This window comes from Microtus ochrogaster, linkage group LG2, assembly GCF_000317375.1.
Source record: "Microtus ochrogaster isolate Prairie Vole_2 linkage group LG2, MicOch1.0, whole genome shotgun sequence".
Lineage (NCBI taxonomy): Eukaryota > Metazoa > Chordata > Mammalia > Rodentia > Cricetidae > Microtus > Microtus ochrogaster.
In genome coordinates this window covers 5,561,129-5,577,687 of record NC_022028.1, presented here as the reverse complement: position 1 = coordinate 5,577,687, position 16,559 = coordinate 5,561,129, and the positions used below count along the sequence as shown (strand labels likewise).

At 40.3% G+C, this 16,559-nt stretch overlaps 1 protein-coding gene across 4 annotated transcripts in view; it reads right to left on the bottom strand.

Annotated features, from left to right (window-relative positions):
* The window catches only part of Ptchd4 (patched domain containing 4), a 194,430-nt gene extending 188,885 nt beyond the window's left edge, over nucleotides 1-5,545 (bottom strand). The window contains exons 1-2 of one of the 4 annotated variants that reach the window (XM_005359787.2): nucleotides 5,344-5,545; nucleotides 4,412-4,997 (exon numbers count right to left, since the gene is read on the bottom strand). In XM_005359787.2, the coding sequence (XP_005359844.1) occupies nucleotides 4,412-4,997; nucleotides 5,344-5,348 (591 nt within the window). In that variant the 5' untranslated portion in view covers nucleotides 5,349-5,545. Of the gene's footprint in view, nucleotides 1-4,411; nucleotides 5,015-5,164; nucleotides 5,222-5,343 lie in introns of those variants that run through there. The other 3 variants (XM_026785702.1, XM_005359786.2, XM_005359788.3) reach the window with 3 other exon arrangements.
* Nucleotides 5,546-16,559: the final 11,014 nt, after the last annotated feature.

The following is a 16,559-nucleotide window of genomic DNA, read 5'->3' as shown; positions in this document are numbered from 1 at the left end:
CCTTCCTTCCTTCCGTTCTTTCTTTATGAAAAAGGATACTATTAATTGTTACCGAGAGCAGTACAGAAAATCAGACCAATAGCGTGTCGTAATGAGGCTTTGGAGCTAGACAGATCTGGGCTTACGTCTGGGCCTGAATATATGCACTAGCTTGAGGATCACAAAGAAATCACTGAAGCTCCTTGGCTTTTCCCTATAAAATGGGAATGCAATTTATAAATTTATATATACTAAGTGACACACGGTGGAGATAACATTTGGAAACCTTTAGGATACAAAGAGAATATTCAATATGGTTGCAATTTTTCTCGATAATTGAAAGGCAGAATCAGAAAGATAAGCTTAAATTACAATATCTGAAAATGTATTTGTATGTGTATATATGATTTTAGAATTAATTAAGAGTGAAAGTGAAAAATGCTTACCATAGCTTTTCAGGTTGGCTCAAGTACCCCTTCAATTGAGATTGGAACTATATAAATGAACTGCAATATTTTCCAAAAATAGATAATGTACTTATGAATGTACCTAAGAAGCACTGCCTTCTATTGATGATCAAGACTGTGTATCTTTGCTTCTGTCTATATCTATCATGTGGTATACTGAGATATATGTTAATTTTAAAATGTGTCCATATGTATGGAAGTGAGTGTAATTTAATGGGAAGGATAGGTTGCAGAGAAATCCAATCTGAGTTACTCCTTTCTAGTAGTAGGGAAGTTGCTCAAATCTCAGACCTCTTTGACTACATCAACTTTTACTGTAAGTAATTGGGACCATATGGGAATTGCCACTTCCACAGGTAGAGAGGTGGGATTACGATGACTTGTCTAAGAAGCAGGGAAACACTATCTCTAACCACTCAAGCTTCCTGAATGATAACGAAAGTATTTATTACAATCTGGAACAGCTCATAAATACAGATCTTTAAAAAACAGAATTGTTTTACAATATGCAAGAAGTTTGCTTAAAAATTCAGTCTGGCCACATCATAACTACTTTACCTAGTGTGTATACTTAATTGTTGTATATGCATAGCCACATTGTACTACTTTATCTAATGTGCATATTTGTCACAAATGCACATTTAAATGTGTATATTAAAGGTAAGAGTCTTTCAATTATGAGGTTAAAACACTTTAGAGACATCCATAAAATATAAATAACATCTTTAAGATGGAAGCATGTCACAAAGGTTGATGATAATTTTGTGACATTGAATTAATGGATTACTAAACCAATCAGTAAGCATTAACTGTGAATATTTTGTCGTTAGAGATGGCATGGCCCTTGTGCTCATTTGTGGCTACACCATACAGATCAATACAAAGTAAAGATTACAGAATTCATATTTTCTAGTGTGTTTCTGATTTTACAGCTTTTTCTGTATTTACAAAGCCTGTATCAATTTGATTACCTCTCGAGTATTCTAGGCCAAGTGTTACTTTTTTCACATTGGGTATATTTAATCTCTCAGGAGGATTCTTCCATGTTGGCCAATTTATGCGACCCCGTTTGTCTGAATCACATTCTCAGGATTGTTATGTTCACCAGATCTAAACCTTCCTGAGTTCAGGGCAAGTCAGCTGTTTTAATACTTTGATCACCACAACTCAGGTTTTTGACAACTTCTCTCTGTCAGTCAGTGCTTACCTATATTCAATTCATCTCCAGCCCTCACCTACTGCCCCTTTGAAGCCAAGTGATTGACAGTTCCTCTTCACACTGTTCACCTGCTACGATTTATCTTGCCATTTCGCTAAGCTTGAGATTCTTTCCTATTGTTGGAATTTACCAAGACAGAAGTTTTTAATATTGGACAGAGGTAGGATTAGTGGTAAAGTAGAACGGAACAAAAATGAAATAAAGAGCTAAAGTGTCCATGTGAAATTTCCCCTCTTGTCTTTAAAGGCAGCAGTGATCAAACTTTTGAGTACCAGCATCATGGAGATACACCTTGAGATGCATTGCCACACATGAATTAAAACCGTCCATAAACAACATAAAATCAAAACAGAGGGTCATCTCATTTTGCTCTCTGCTAGAGAGTTCTGCTCCTGAGGTCCCTAGAAGTCTCTGTGGCAGAATTCTAGGTTTCTGTGGTACTTATGGAACTGTGCTATACTGCCTGAGGACTGTGAGATTATGTCTAGCCTTGAGAGGGTTTGCTGTTCTCAGAAAACCTCAAAGGCTCATTTATTCCAAGACATCTTAAGAACAACCCCTCCACTCATTGAATCCATGAACACAGACTCAAACCAGCACATTTGAGGAAAGTTGAGTGATGAACCACAGCTAAATAAGAACACCAGTCCACACGTGACAGTTCTGTCCCTTCTATGGTTATCAGACCAATTCTGTTACTCTTGTAATAGGCTTGTAATGAGTCACATCTTTTCTTTATGATTTCTCATAGAGTCCTGCCTATATGTCCATCAGTCACCCAGACGCTCATAACGTATAGGTAGAATATGTATCATAGGCCAGCATGTTTTGGCTCAAGGGTACACACAATTGCAGAGTCTGTGCTAGCAAGTTGCTCTTGTCTTGGAGAATGAAAATGCTGACGTCTACTATCGTGAAACTCACTGGAAGTAAGAACAGTTATCTTGCCATCATTTGAGCTCATGTGCCTAAGAGACCATAGAGCACAACTAATAACCATTAGGTGAATTAAAAAGAATACCACAGAGACTGGTATTGCAAATGTCACGATGACATCGCCACCACAACAAAATGTCCACAGCTGCTGATTGGATGAAGCTCTTTTACTTGGAGAGTACTGCGAAATAAAGGCAATTGAGACCCAACTAATTAACTGCACATATTAGTCACCTGCAAGCTTGTTTAGATAGGGAAAACCATACTGAAGGGTAACTATGATACAGCCCAGATCTTTCTTTACACGATTGACACCAAAAAGCTGTTAGGACCGTAGGTGAGAAAGACTACCTCTCCACCGCATCCTTTCCTGAGCAAGCAGTGATGGTGATGACAAAGGTGTGGGGAAATGAAAAAGCATGCTGCCCAAACACAGGTCTCCACCATGCTCCATCATTAGCACAAAGCAGGCAAGCCCTTCACCTAATGTAACCTAATGACTCATCTTCCACTTTCCTTTGACCTCAGTGGGGGCTGCTCAGTTTGGTAAAGCCGAGATGGGCTCAGCCTCTGGATCCCTGCGAGCAGCGTGCCATGCTCAAAGGAGGCAAGGCAAGGTTTTCATTAGTTTCCAACTGCACAAAATTGTTGCTTGACTCAGGAAACAAGCAATATCTCTTAAAAGTCCTGAGGAAGTTATTTGCGTTTTATATTCTGGTGACTCTGTTAAATAAATAAATGGGCATTGCGATGTTTTGTAGGGGTCTTTCCAGGTCCACTATCTCCACAGAAGAGCACATACACAGCCCCGCATACATCGTTTTCTTCTTGGGAAACACCTGTCTTGGGAGTTCTTGGAGGCATAGCTTCTGAGCGCAAACAGGGTCAAGCACACAAATGGTGCAGCGAGTCTTTTGGAAGTCACATTTGTCCCTGAGACTTCAGTCACCTGCAGACTGCATGCCTCATTGGTTGCAGCATATCAGTCCTGACAGAGTAGGATGAGTTTAGGAATCTCAGTGAGTATCAAAATTTTATTTGAGAGTCCAAACGGCATAATAATTTAATGCTGAAATGCCTTGTATTTTCTGCCGATTGAGAACTTTTTTCTTTACTTTTGTTATTTGGCAGCTATAATCAATCTTCTTTGGGTCCAAAATACTTTATGGGATAGGAAGGGCATACTAAGCAAACTATTGCATCAGTTAAGCACACATCCCTGTTCTGATTCGTAGAAAAATCCCTACTTCTTTTGCTCTGCAAGCTCTCTCTCTCACACACGATTCCTAGAATCACTGCCACACTCATAGCCCACAGACATAACCACAGGCAGCAAAATTCCATGACCACCTTTGTGAAAAATCAAGCCAAGCTGAAGATGCGAAAAGGTGGATATGATACCAGGTGAATGTGTAATCAGTAATAAGAAACACATTGAGCCCCATTATGGAAAGAAATCCCCCAATTGTTCAGGACACCCCCTCCCCCTTCCATCCACTGATTTATTAACCCTGAACAAAGATGTAACTGCAGGGTCTCAGAAACTTTTTTTCTTTTCTTTTTTTCTTTGTTTTTTTTTTGTTTTGTTTTTTGGTATTTGATTTGGCTTTGAATTTCTTATCTAGTTGTACCATTCATTGCATATTTTCTTTGCTCAGTTGCCCATCATTTCCCCTCCACCCCTCCAGAAATGAAAGAAGCCATAGCTTCTGAGCCTTAAGGATGAGACCTCTGCATTTTCTTTGCTTGTTTAGGGCAAGAAATGAAGTGCCGCCTCTTTAAGTGGCAGAAGCATGCAGGAGGAGCATACCTTTAATTTAGTGTTGGGATACCTTACTTGCACCCTGGCTGTTGTCTTATTGGAGACGGCAGCCTGCCTGAGATCCTCTAGCACTGAAATAATATCATCCAGCACGCATTTCTTATCCTGATTTCTCAATACACACAGATGGGAAAAAGTATAATTATAGCCCTTGTGGTTCACCTTCATTTCCAGCACGGCTCGGTGGGTCTGCAGGATCCCCTCAGCCTGGAGCAAAATATTGTCCCCGAGTGAGGAGAGGAGGATCACCCTGCCATACCTCCCAGGGGTGTGTAAGTCCGAATAGAGCTGGCTTTTGGACTGGTCCAGGGGAAATAGGCTGCTGGCTAGGCTGCGCTCGATCTTAGCCAGGCTGTGGCTGGGAGCAACCAGGCGCTCCAGGTCGCCCTCGGTCTGGAAGCGGTTGAGCGCGCTGATGCCGAAGGTGATGGTCAGGACTGCCGGCACGGTGAGGAAAAAGACCGGGTGCCGGCTCACGCACAAGCCCAGCCTGTGGCAGAATGACTGGAGCCCTCTGCGAAGCACCTGCCGCAGCATCCTCCACCAGATCCAGCTCGCAGGCGCTCCCGGCCGTCTTAAAAAGCACATGTGACATGTGTAAGCGTTGGGGCTACCCCTTTCTTCCCCATCCCATTTCCCCCAGGGATCAGCCCCCCCTCCCCACCTCTGCCACCGCCTCCTCCCCGCCCCCTCCCCGCGCACACCCCGCAACCGCTCCGCCCGGTCTTCCCCCGGCCCCACCTCCATGCGCTCTTACTACTCTTTCAAACACTGCAGCAAGTTGCAGCAAGGCCGGCAAGTCTTAAGTCTCGGGAGCGCGCGTGGGGGGCCGGACCGCGGGCGCTGCGGGGGGTGGCAGGGCCCACCCGGTGTCCCCGGCCTCCCCGCGCCCTGGCCGGCGCGCGCGCGCTGCCTCTCACCGCATGAGCCGCGTCCCCTTGCTCTAGCCCTTCTTCATGTCGCTGCTGCAGTCCCCCGGCCTTCCTTGCTGGAGGTGGCGGTTCTGTGCGGAGCGTCCCACAGATGTGGATTTTCTCTCTGTCCCGAAGGGGTTCGGTGTCTAACTGGGACCATGTGCCTCGCGGTGTTGTAAGAAGCAGACATGTGCCCCGTGGCGCGGAGGGAGGGCGGGAGTAGAAGAGGGGGGTGGTGGTGGCAGCGAAGCTTTTCTCTTTTTAAGATGCTGACAGTTATTTTTAGAGTTTTGTTTTCCTTCTCTTCCTGGCTGGAGTGAATGGACAAGGTAAAGGGTGGAGGCGCTGCTGGCCCGTGGGAGCAGGGACCATCAGAACCTGGAGGGAGGGGCTCCACGCCTCCTCCAGAGGGCAGATTTCAAGCTCTTCATAGAGCCCTGTGCCCTCGAATTCTGTCTTTTGGCTAAAGAAAAGAGAGCAAAGAGGATGATGCTGCATTTTTAACATTCCGCAAAGGGTTTTCCTTGTGCATGCAAGGGTTTTCCTTGCAACACTTTCCAGGCCGTCTTACTATGAGCCCTAAGCTGAGGCCTGCAAGAGACCCCATCTATACCAGTACTGGGGCTCTCTAGATCTCATCATCTCTATGGAGGTTCGGGAAGAGGCATTTACCAATAGGAGTGTGTGTGTGTGTGTGTGTGTGTGCGCGCGCGCGCGCCCGCGCGTTTGTGTGTATGACACTGGCAGCATATTATACCCACTTTCTGTAAGCTTGGGGGTTCAGGACCAGAAGTTTTTAGTACTGGCTTCTCCCACCACCTTTTCCCCCTCCTTGTTCTTTATCACAGCTGCTTAAGGACTTTTAGTTTAGGATACTTTTTTTTCCTGTCAGCCCAATTTCAAAACAAAACTTTCAGAGCACAGCTGGCAGTTTCGCTTGAGGAAAGAGAGCTAGGTGGCATGGGACAACTTACTGCAGAACTCGCGGAAAACACGAAGTCTCCATCATAGAAAAAGAAAGCTCCCACAATGCTGTCCTTGGTGTTCCTTAGTGTGAAGGCCAAGAGCTGCCACCAGAAGACCCCATCAATTTCAAACGTGTGTGCATGTGTAATTTTAAACCTGCTGGAGCATCTTAAAGTTCTTGTTGTGTGTGTGTGGGGGGGCAAAACAAACAAGATGAAGAAATCCTGAGAAGTTGTGCAATTTGATTGTGAACTGATTTTCCCAGTATGGAATGTCTTCCATAGAGAAGAGAGACTCTCAAGGGATCCTTTTGCTCACTTTCTTAGGCAACACCCAGGGACCCCTTTTCCATTAGATGCTTAGAGGGGCACACATCTCAGCACGCAAACAAGCTAATTATCTTCTCAATAGATACTTTATATATTTATTTTTCTTTGTTAGATATGATGCCTTAGCTAAGGCAGAGAATGAAACAGGCTAGTCTAGGAGAAAAGATAACATTTAAGGACCCGAATTTATAGGACTGTGAATGTAAGAGAGCAGAAGACCCCCGGCCTTATAAAGCTGGACACAGTCCTGGTGACTGTGCTGGGGAGTATTGTCTGCAGTATTCTTTGTGTTTCACTGGCCAGTCCAAGCTACAAACTTCTTCCTATCTAAGGCCTTTCCCATTTTCCTGGACGATCACTGCACTGTTACTGACACTCCTTGTGTTCAGTTGAACTCATTGTCTTTGAAATACTCCTCATGAAGAGCACACATCATTGCAGAGGACCTGGGTTCGGTTCCCAGCACTCACCTGGTGGCTCAGAACCATCAGTAACTCCAGCTATAGGGAAGCATTATCCTCTTCTGACCACACGTATGAGGCACGCATGTGATATACATACATGCATGCAGGAAAAACACTCATATATACACAAAATAAATGAATCTTAAATACTGATTATAAGAATACCATCAATGATTCCCTTTATTATATCAAAGATACTTGGTCATATTCTTCGCATACATTTTTCTAAGAAACTGTCATTAGAAAAACAGCAGTAAGGAACAAAAAAAGCAAGATCTCCTCGGTAAATTGAGAGCTTGGGGGTAGGGGAAAGGTAGAAGAGGAGAGGGCAGGAAGGAAGGAGATTGGGGGAAAATGTATAGCTCTATTAAAAACAATAAGGTGGCCGGGCGGTGGTGGCGCACGCCTTTAATCCCAGCACTCAGGAGGCAGAGGCAGGCGGATCTCTGTGAGTTCGAGACCAGCCTGGTCTACAAGAGCTAGTTCCAGGACAGGCTCCAAAGCCACAGAGAAACCCTGTCTCGAAAAACCAAAAAAAAAAAAATAATAAGGTGTATATAATAAAAAAGTAAGATTTGGGAATGGGCTCTACTGAGTAAGTTATCTGTTCCATTTTATAAACAAGAACCCTAGACTGTGGAGATATTAGGGGATTTCCAGGCTACATCCAGAGTCATTACTGAAAATGGAACTGATACTGGGCATTTTCTTTCTTAGTGTACCATGTTTCCCCTGTTTCCTACAGTAGACACCCACCCTGCTCACTTCTCATAATATACACGTATGTCATCAGTGTTCTCTCCTGGCTTTCTCTTTCTACTTCCTTCATTTCCTTGACTAATAGATTTATCATATTTTTTTGGGGAAAAGAGTTCAGTACATAATTGACTAAAAATGAAATATAATAGCTTGCTAAAATGAATGACTCATATTTACACACCTTGTAAACTTATAATACACGGAATAAGTCACTGTTAAGTGAAAACTATACACAATATGAAGTCACCTGGAAAGATAAAGGCATGCATGCAGAATTGAAAGATAAAGGTGACAATAAAAAGTTTCCATTTATAATGATGATAAGACTGATGATGACAAATAAAAATGGCTTAATTTTAGATACTTCAGATTGTAGAAAATTTTAGAAAGTATAGGAAGTCAACTTAGAACCATCATTCAATGTCTACCATTATTATTATGTTGGTGCAGTATATTCAATATAGTGATTTCTTCAGATTCTAACTCGTCCTTTTTCTGCCCCAGGATCCCATAGACAAATCCACATTATATTTAGTGGTCGTGCTTCCTTTTCTGTCTTTTCACTGGGACAGTGTCTCAGACAGTCCTTGCTTTTGATTGATCTACTTGAAACATTTGAGGAGAATTCATGGGGTCAATTTAAAAATTTTCCCTAATGGGAGCTATGGGATATTTCCCTCATGATTAGACACAATTTGATAAAGGACCAACACAGTCATAAAGCCTTGTTTTTGTATCACATCAAGGATGTGTTCTATAAACGCCACTTCTAATGTCAACCCAACTGCTTGCCTGGAGATATGTTTACCAGCTTTCTTCACTGTGACATTAGCCATATTTCACACTATATTTCGAGAGTGATATTGCTACCTGTAGCTACTCCAGAGGTGCAGAGAGCTAGCACTCCCTCGAAGTTGGGTCTGTAAATCATTTGACATTCTTCTATTCAGGATACCAGTCTGTTTCACACTATTATTCTATTTAGCTTTTATCTACTTTGTTACAAACCGCATTATATTTCTTTATGCTTTGCTTTATAATTATAGACTGTTTGATGGCTCAAATGATTCTGAATTTAGCCCTCGATCACACTTTCATTTGGCTTCTTGACTCCTGTGTCCTTTTGACATACCCTATTGTTATAGGATGCTCCTTTTCTCTTTGAAAAAAAAAATCCATTACTTTATCATTTTACAAGATGTTCCAGGGTCACCTTGTATCTTTCCATGTCTAGTTCTAGAGTTAGCCACTTTTTCTAGAAGTCTTGAATGTTTTTATTTTGATTGTGTTGCTTTGAGAAATATATCATAAACAAATGTCTGGCTGTTTGCTTGCTGATTACCATTTTTAGCCTCTCCGGTAGACAGAGATGGATGTATGTATGTACTTAGTCTACACATATGTCCTTTGTTACTATGTTAAACTAATATAGTTTATATTGACACAAAGGTGTTTACATTGATGCATCTTGCCATAATATAGTGCTACACACAGATCATTGCAATCCATCTTTCTTGCTAACCTGTAACTTGAATTTCACAGTGAAAAACCTGGTTTTTAAGGTGACTTTCAAATTGCTCTTCTCTCTATGATAAAAAGTATCAATTCTTATTTTAAAAAGTGCTTAAATGAAGGAGGAATAGCCTAGTTTTGATACTTTTGAAAGCCTAATGTTAAATACACCAGAGATTCATTAGAAAGCCGAATTATATGTTGAGAAGAAGGGAAATCAGAAATGATCAACCTATAGATTGCTCGTCTTCAGCAGACACCAGTGGATATCAATCACATGATAATTTTGCAAACATGTCTTAAAATAAAGCTTAACAGAAAACCAAGAGCAGCTGTATTCAGGGATGTATATGTAACAACACAATAATCAATGATGTTTAGCCTTTATTTATTTAGTGTATTGGTCAATATCAGTTTTCAAGACTTCGAGCTAAATGGAATTGTTTTGGTGTTTTGTTTTGTTTTGTTTTGTTTTGTTTTGTTATTGAAAGGGCATATGGAGGAGGGTGCAGATACAGAGTGTTTCCACAATTCACTTCTGGAATGTTCTGGGTGAGATGCTCGATTCTCAGACCCTCACTTTCCTTATTTATAACCTAAATTGCATTAGTCGACCTATTCAGGATTGACACTCAACTCAAGATCCACAAGTCTGCTGAGTTGATCTTGTAACAGTAACAATTATAACAAGCCTCCAAATCTCGCCAGTTATAAAACAAAAATTTGTATGATGCTCAAATTTAATATTTATTGTGGATATTTCTGGTTGGCAGGGGAAAAGAGAACACAGAGTCGTGCTGCTGGGTTCACTAACTTTCAACTAGTGATATTCAAGGTCATTCCTGAGGTCATTTTCTAGCCAAGCAAATAAAATGGAAGCAAGCATGGAGGGCCACATCAAGTCAAGCATCTTTTCTGGTACCTCACTTAGATTAGAACCTAATCTTTGGTGGGAAGCTTTAGATGCAGTATAACTATGGGCCCAAAAGATATCGATAATAATGCAAAGACCAGGCAACAAATTATCCCACCATCTTCCTACATTCTCTGGCCTTGTCCAGCCCAACTCTCTGCTGTATACTCATTCTAATACGTGACTCATTTAGGACATTTCACCCAGGACTTGTCTGGCAGGTGCCTTGTGAGCAAGACTAACCGTGAGCTTCCTGTTACCATTTTTTTCTTTTAACCTTCAGTGGTGGTTTCAAGGAGTGTTCGCTCCTAAGATTACTACCTATTATTAGGACTTGTTATATCCCAGAGATCTAGACTTGAGATATATGTATTTTAGAGACAATTCTGATCTTCAATATTTTGGATGCTTCCAGCAGCAGTTGGCTCAATTAATAAAGACATTTCTTATCTCACGTGCATAATAAGATAGTACAAAGAACGACAGTTACAGAACTAGTTGGTTTAGAGATTCAAAGGCATTATTAGGAATTCAGGTCCTCTCCCTCATCTGAGTTGGCATTTTGCACTGGTGTTACTCATAGGCAAGACATGCAGAAAGACGAAACAAGATTCAGAGGAAGAAGAAACTGCTTCAGCCTATATGTGTTTTCAAAAAGTTAAGACGTCTTTCCCAGAAGACTCCCTGTGGAGTTCTTAGTAAGTCTTATTTCCCATGCCTATGTTTAAATGAATCACGAGTGCTAGAAATGATAACACTATAATTGACTTAGGCCAACCCGGAGTCTTACTGGGCTGGGAATGGGGCCAGCTCCATCCCTGAGCTGGCTTTCACGTATGAAGTTTATCTTGGGTGTGTTTTGTTTTAGAGCAACATTTCTCTAGGAAGAGGCATGTTATGGTGTGAATGTTTCGATACTTGGCAACTAACAGTAACCTCTGAGCAGATTTTTCTAGATCAAGCAGATTTGTTTTAAGAATTCCTGTTTCCTGAGTTGAAAATATATTTAAAAAATAGGAATAATTGATTTCTTACTTTAATTTTCTTTGTGTCATTCTTGCAAAGTTTTATAATAGGATAGAAAGAAAATTTATTTATTTAATGTTGAATGTATTATTCTCTTGGAAAACCTAGCTCTCATAATCACATGAGCTAGAACTTACTGATACATGAAGTCTCTGCAAAATATCTTGTGATTGTCAGAGGTTTGGATAGGTTTGGAGCTGGAGAGAAGGCTCAGTGGGTAAGTGCACTAGCTATAGACTTGAGTTCAAACTTACACTACCCACATAAAATGTAGACATGGTAGCACACGATTTTAACTCCCGAACTGAGGGGACTGGAGATTGACAGATTCAGGGAACTCATGCTGTGTGCTTCAAACCTAAACTAATCACCATTTGCATTTGAATGACAAGTATTCAACTAGATATTTTTAAAGGGGGAAGACCATAGTGACCCATGAGTTGTAAGCACAGACATTTTCACTGGACTGATGTGCACTGGACTGTTGTGTGTGTGTGTGTGTGTGTGTGTGTGTGTGTGTGTGTGTGTGATGGTAACTGGTACTTATGTTCAGGCCATCACACATGCCAAAACAAGCTCTTTATATCATGACCTATATTCTCATCTCCCCAAACTAGTAGAAAATGGACAGTGTTATGGAAAAATAACAGTTAATCAAGATGTAGTTTTACTTTACTGATCAGCATCCAGTCCTGCGTTACCACTGTATCACCACAGCCAAACCAATTCATGTGCATTAAATTTCAGCTTTATATCTGTAAGCGAGTGTAAAGCAGTGGACTTTAACTAGATGCTTACTAAGGTTCCTCCAGCTTTGACTTCAGACAATCTGGAGTTTGAGTTCTTACAGAGTTTGCTGGATTTTCCACACAAGAACAAACAGTAACTGTTGTTCTTGAATCTTGGTCTACCTTTTTTTAATTTCTTGGTGACTTGCACATTTGTCTGATAGCAAAGGATTGAGAGTAGCCCAGAAAGTAAGAACACAAACTTTGGTATTGTTCTGAAAGTAATAAAGACAGGACAATTACATGAAATAAAAGTCACAAGAAGAGTAGCTAGGATGCAGATTAAATTCTTCTGCCAAATAATATTGCAGTGTGGAGTCTTCCTGGATCAACCCATAAAGACTACCTGTGCCTTGTCCACAGTAAGTTTTCAACTACTTAAGTAGACAGCTTCTTATTTGGGACTAAGGTGGTCACATATTGACATGGGTCTTGAACTTATTTTTATTTTTTACTTCTTAAATCCAAGTGAAATGCAAGTCAATCAGTTTTGGACTCAAAATGACATATTTTATATATATTTCTCTTTTCTCCTTCTTTATGATAGGAAATCACCTTTCTTCCCTGGAAACCTGCTTAACACAACCTTATTCAAATCGCTCTAAAATATATTTTATTCTTCTGAGTGAATTCATGTGTATATTTCTGACATATCATCACTAAATTTTTTATTTTTTCTTCATAAACTTAAGCTAATATTCAGTCTGGGTTATACTGAATGCCAGATGAGACTTTCAGTGGTGCTCACCGTGCCCAGAGAGATGCTCCTTCAAGATGAGTTGCCTATGAATGTGTCATCTAAACCATGAAAAATAACATTGTACCAGTTGAAAAGGCTGGTCTCCATTTGAAGTCTGAAAAGCAAAGTTGACAAAGCTATGGCTTGAATCGAAGTAGACATCAGACTCCAGTTGAACAGGCATTCTGTGTTACTATAGACATACTGCTTTTTAACAAAGTTCCATGTCACTGCTGCCTTATCAAATATCAGCACTCATCCTCATATCACTGTAAGGAGAGAACTTTAGTAGGAGAATTTTGAGTATATATGCCCTTGTTTAGGAGAGAAGGAAGGGCTATATAAACAAAAGAGTAATTTCAAGAGAGAAGGTGGCATAGACAGAGGGGTCTAACCCAGTGGGGAAGAACATTTGAACACTGATATTGTTTGAAATAAAAGCATGGGATTATTATGAAAATAGCCCCCTTTTCGCCATTTCATTATTTATTTTATTTTATTTTGTACAACTTACGCTTGTGGGGAGTGTTTCTGCTGTTCAACTCTCCCCATACATGGGCTATTCCTGTTCTTAAAACTTGTGACTGATTTCTGAGTACCTTTCCATTTGACACTGCTACATATTATTAAGAAGGTGAAATTCACTGTTAATCTTGAAATGTCAGATCAAAGAACCATTTACCCCATTATGATTTTCCAATGATTTTAAAAATTATATATACATTTAATAGTAAGATATATATTTTCATAATCTCTCTCTTTTTCCCTTCCAATCTCTAAAATTGTTCTTAATTTAATGAATTAAAAATGTTTGTGGTATGTATGTGTGAATGTGTATGTGTATGCATGCCTGTGTGCAGATGTCTGTGATTCCAAGAAAAGGGCATCAGATCCCCTGGAGCTGGAGTTACCGTGGTTATGAGCCATCTTACATGAGTTCTGGGAGTCAAATTTGGGTCCTCTAGGAAGAGCAGCAAGCACTCCTAAATGCAGGCATCTCTCCAGCCTCTTATCTGTAATTTTTACCTTGCCTTTTCTAATGATTTTGTCCCTCATGGAATGTAGAAATAGAGAAGAAACGAAAGAGCTGATTCCTGGTTCAATCGAACCTGTGTAAAATCTGTGGATTTGCTTCAAATAGAGTTTTCTTGCTGGAAAAAAACATTTCTTCAGAAATAGTAGACATTCCTTGACATTAGATAACAAACTCAGACTAATTTTGACATTCAAACACTTGGCTTTCAGCCTGTCAACCAACGGAAGAATTCTAAAATGACCTTTGGGAGATATCTAGCCTTGTACTCAGGAAAAGCAATGCAAGCCGCATCAGCTCATAGTCAAGTGGGAACATATTTGTAAATAAACTTCACATAGCTGTTTGTATGTAAATATACATCACTTCTCCAGAAAACATTTAGGTTAAGACTCTGGATATTCCATTGTCTTGATGACATGAGTAAAATCAATAGTGGAATTTCTTTCTGTCCTGTGTCCTGCTCATCTTTTTGTTGTTGTTGTTGTTGTTGTTTGTTTGTTTTGTTTTTCAAGACAGGGTTTCTTTTTGTCTTTGGAGCCTGTCCTGGAACTAGCTCTTGTATACCAGGCTGGCTTTGAATTCACAGAGATCCACTTGCCTTTGTCTCCCAAGTGCTGGGATGAAAGGCATGCGCCACTGCAGCCCAGCCGTCCTGCTCATCTGTAGGAAGTGATCTTTCCTTTGCTGAGCTGATTTAAAATTGATTGTTGTCTTTATTGCACTAAAGTTCTCTATGCTTACCTTCCACATGGACAGGAGAAGGACGGGACTGTGCCTTATAAAACACGTTTGCACTCTAGTTTGTGAACGGGGATCTGCACATACTTCGACACACACATATGTTATATGTTATTCCTTACCATACGCATTGTTAATAGTTTACTTGTTCTGCGTTAACTGCCAGGTTCCCTTGGAGTAGTACAAGGCTGGCACTGGAAGAAAGTCAATAGTCCCAATACTTCAAGAAGTACATGAGCTCGCACATCCACTGAATGATGGATTAGTGCACAGGCAATCATAAGAGAGACACAGACACCACCGCGTTCAGAAATACAGAAGATCACATGACCAGAAGAGCAGGACTAAGTTTCAGAGTGATTGGTTGCCATTGTTTCCTCCTTTTTCTCTGTATACAATTGACCGGATGAGATGGAAGATTATGTTAAGGTGCTACTTTTGCTGTCTTCTCAGATTGCTGTCTCTCTGCATGTAAAGTGGCACTTAAAGACTCAGTTCCTGGCTCTGCTCATAGACTCCGTGGTGTTAGGCAGCAAGAGACTAAGTAACAGTGGCTTGGGCGTGATGAAGTCTAGTCAGTCAGCCTAAGCCTTCAGTTTTCAGGTAATTTTGGGATAATAATAATATGTAATAAAACAATATCTACACAAGTCATTCAGAAGTGCTCTCCTTAAAGAAGACACATTTAGGCAACTCTAAGAAAGATGTTAGAAGCACAAATGTCCTGACAAGTTACCTCTGACTTTGAAGCTTAGACCTTGTGGCCCATGATACATTTATGATCCAATTTACGTTCATTTTCTGTATTCTCCACCATCTTTGCTTGGACTTTGCTGCTCCTCTGCCACCAGCTGTAGCCCTTCTGGTGATAACAGGTTATCTTGGTCTTTATGCTTTCAATCTTGTTTTGAGCCACCATGTGCTCCCAGTAACCGGTTCCTTTCTTGATAGTTTTTGAGATCTGAAAAAAATTTATTGTAGCCAGCATTTAAATTCAAGGGAAGGATTTAAAAAAAAAAAAGAAGATTCTGAAGTAATGAGCAGATGTGAGATTATGAAGACGTTAAAAGCCAAGCTCATTTAGCACACACTCATCAAAGAATTTATGAACAACTAGAATCTTCCTGAGCAATGAAGAACTTGCTACTTTCGAGGGGTATATACTGAGTAGGCGAGGCAAAGTTAAGGAATGGAAACTTCATTTGTGTTTAAAGAGTGCTTCACATTTCTGAACAATGCTTCTGGAGCTCTGTTTATGGATGTACCACATTGTTCCCATATTTTTTATTGTTTCTTTACTGTCCCTACAAAATGCAATCAATTTTATAGAACTAATTTAATTATATTTCTCTTCTCAATATATGTGCATTGTGAAATCATCAAAGTCCATATAACCATAACCAATAATGCTAAAAATAGTTATCACTTAACATTTTTATGCGGAATAGATTTTTTTCCTTCATTCAACCATGCCCTAATTATGTACGTTTGACTTCATTCCAAATTTCTACTGCCTTTAATGTTACAGAATAGATAAACACCATTACTAAGTATAAGCATACGTATAGATTCCTAGAGGGGAAGAACAGTATATTTGGGCACATTTTCAGGCTTTGTTTATTTTTGCTTTTCAGTTTTTAGAACATGTTATTAAGTTTGTTTCAGAATATTTTCATGAAGATATTTTTCTTGCTGAAAAAAGTTGTTTTTTGGTGTTAAAGCACAGGTAGTACATGCATTGGGCAAATCTGAGGATATTATATGTTTCTATGTAACAGGACAAAACAAAAATTTCCATGCACTGCTTTATCATGTAAAATAATGGATTTCATTATGTCATTTTAATAGCACAATGAAGCTCTATCTTTTTAATGTCAAAGAGGGCTCTTCTTGGCCCTTTCCCCCACTCCTCTACTGTATCCCCCTTCTCTCTAACTATTCCCCTTACTCCT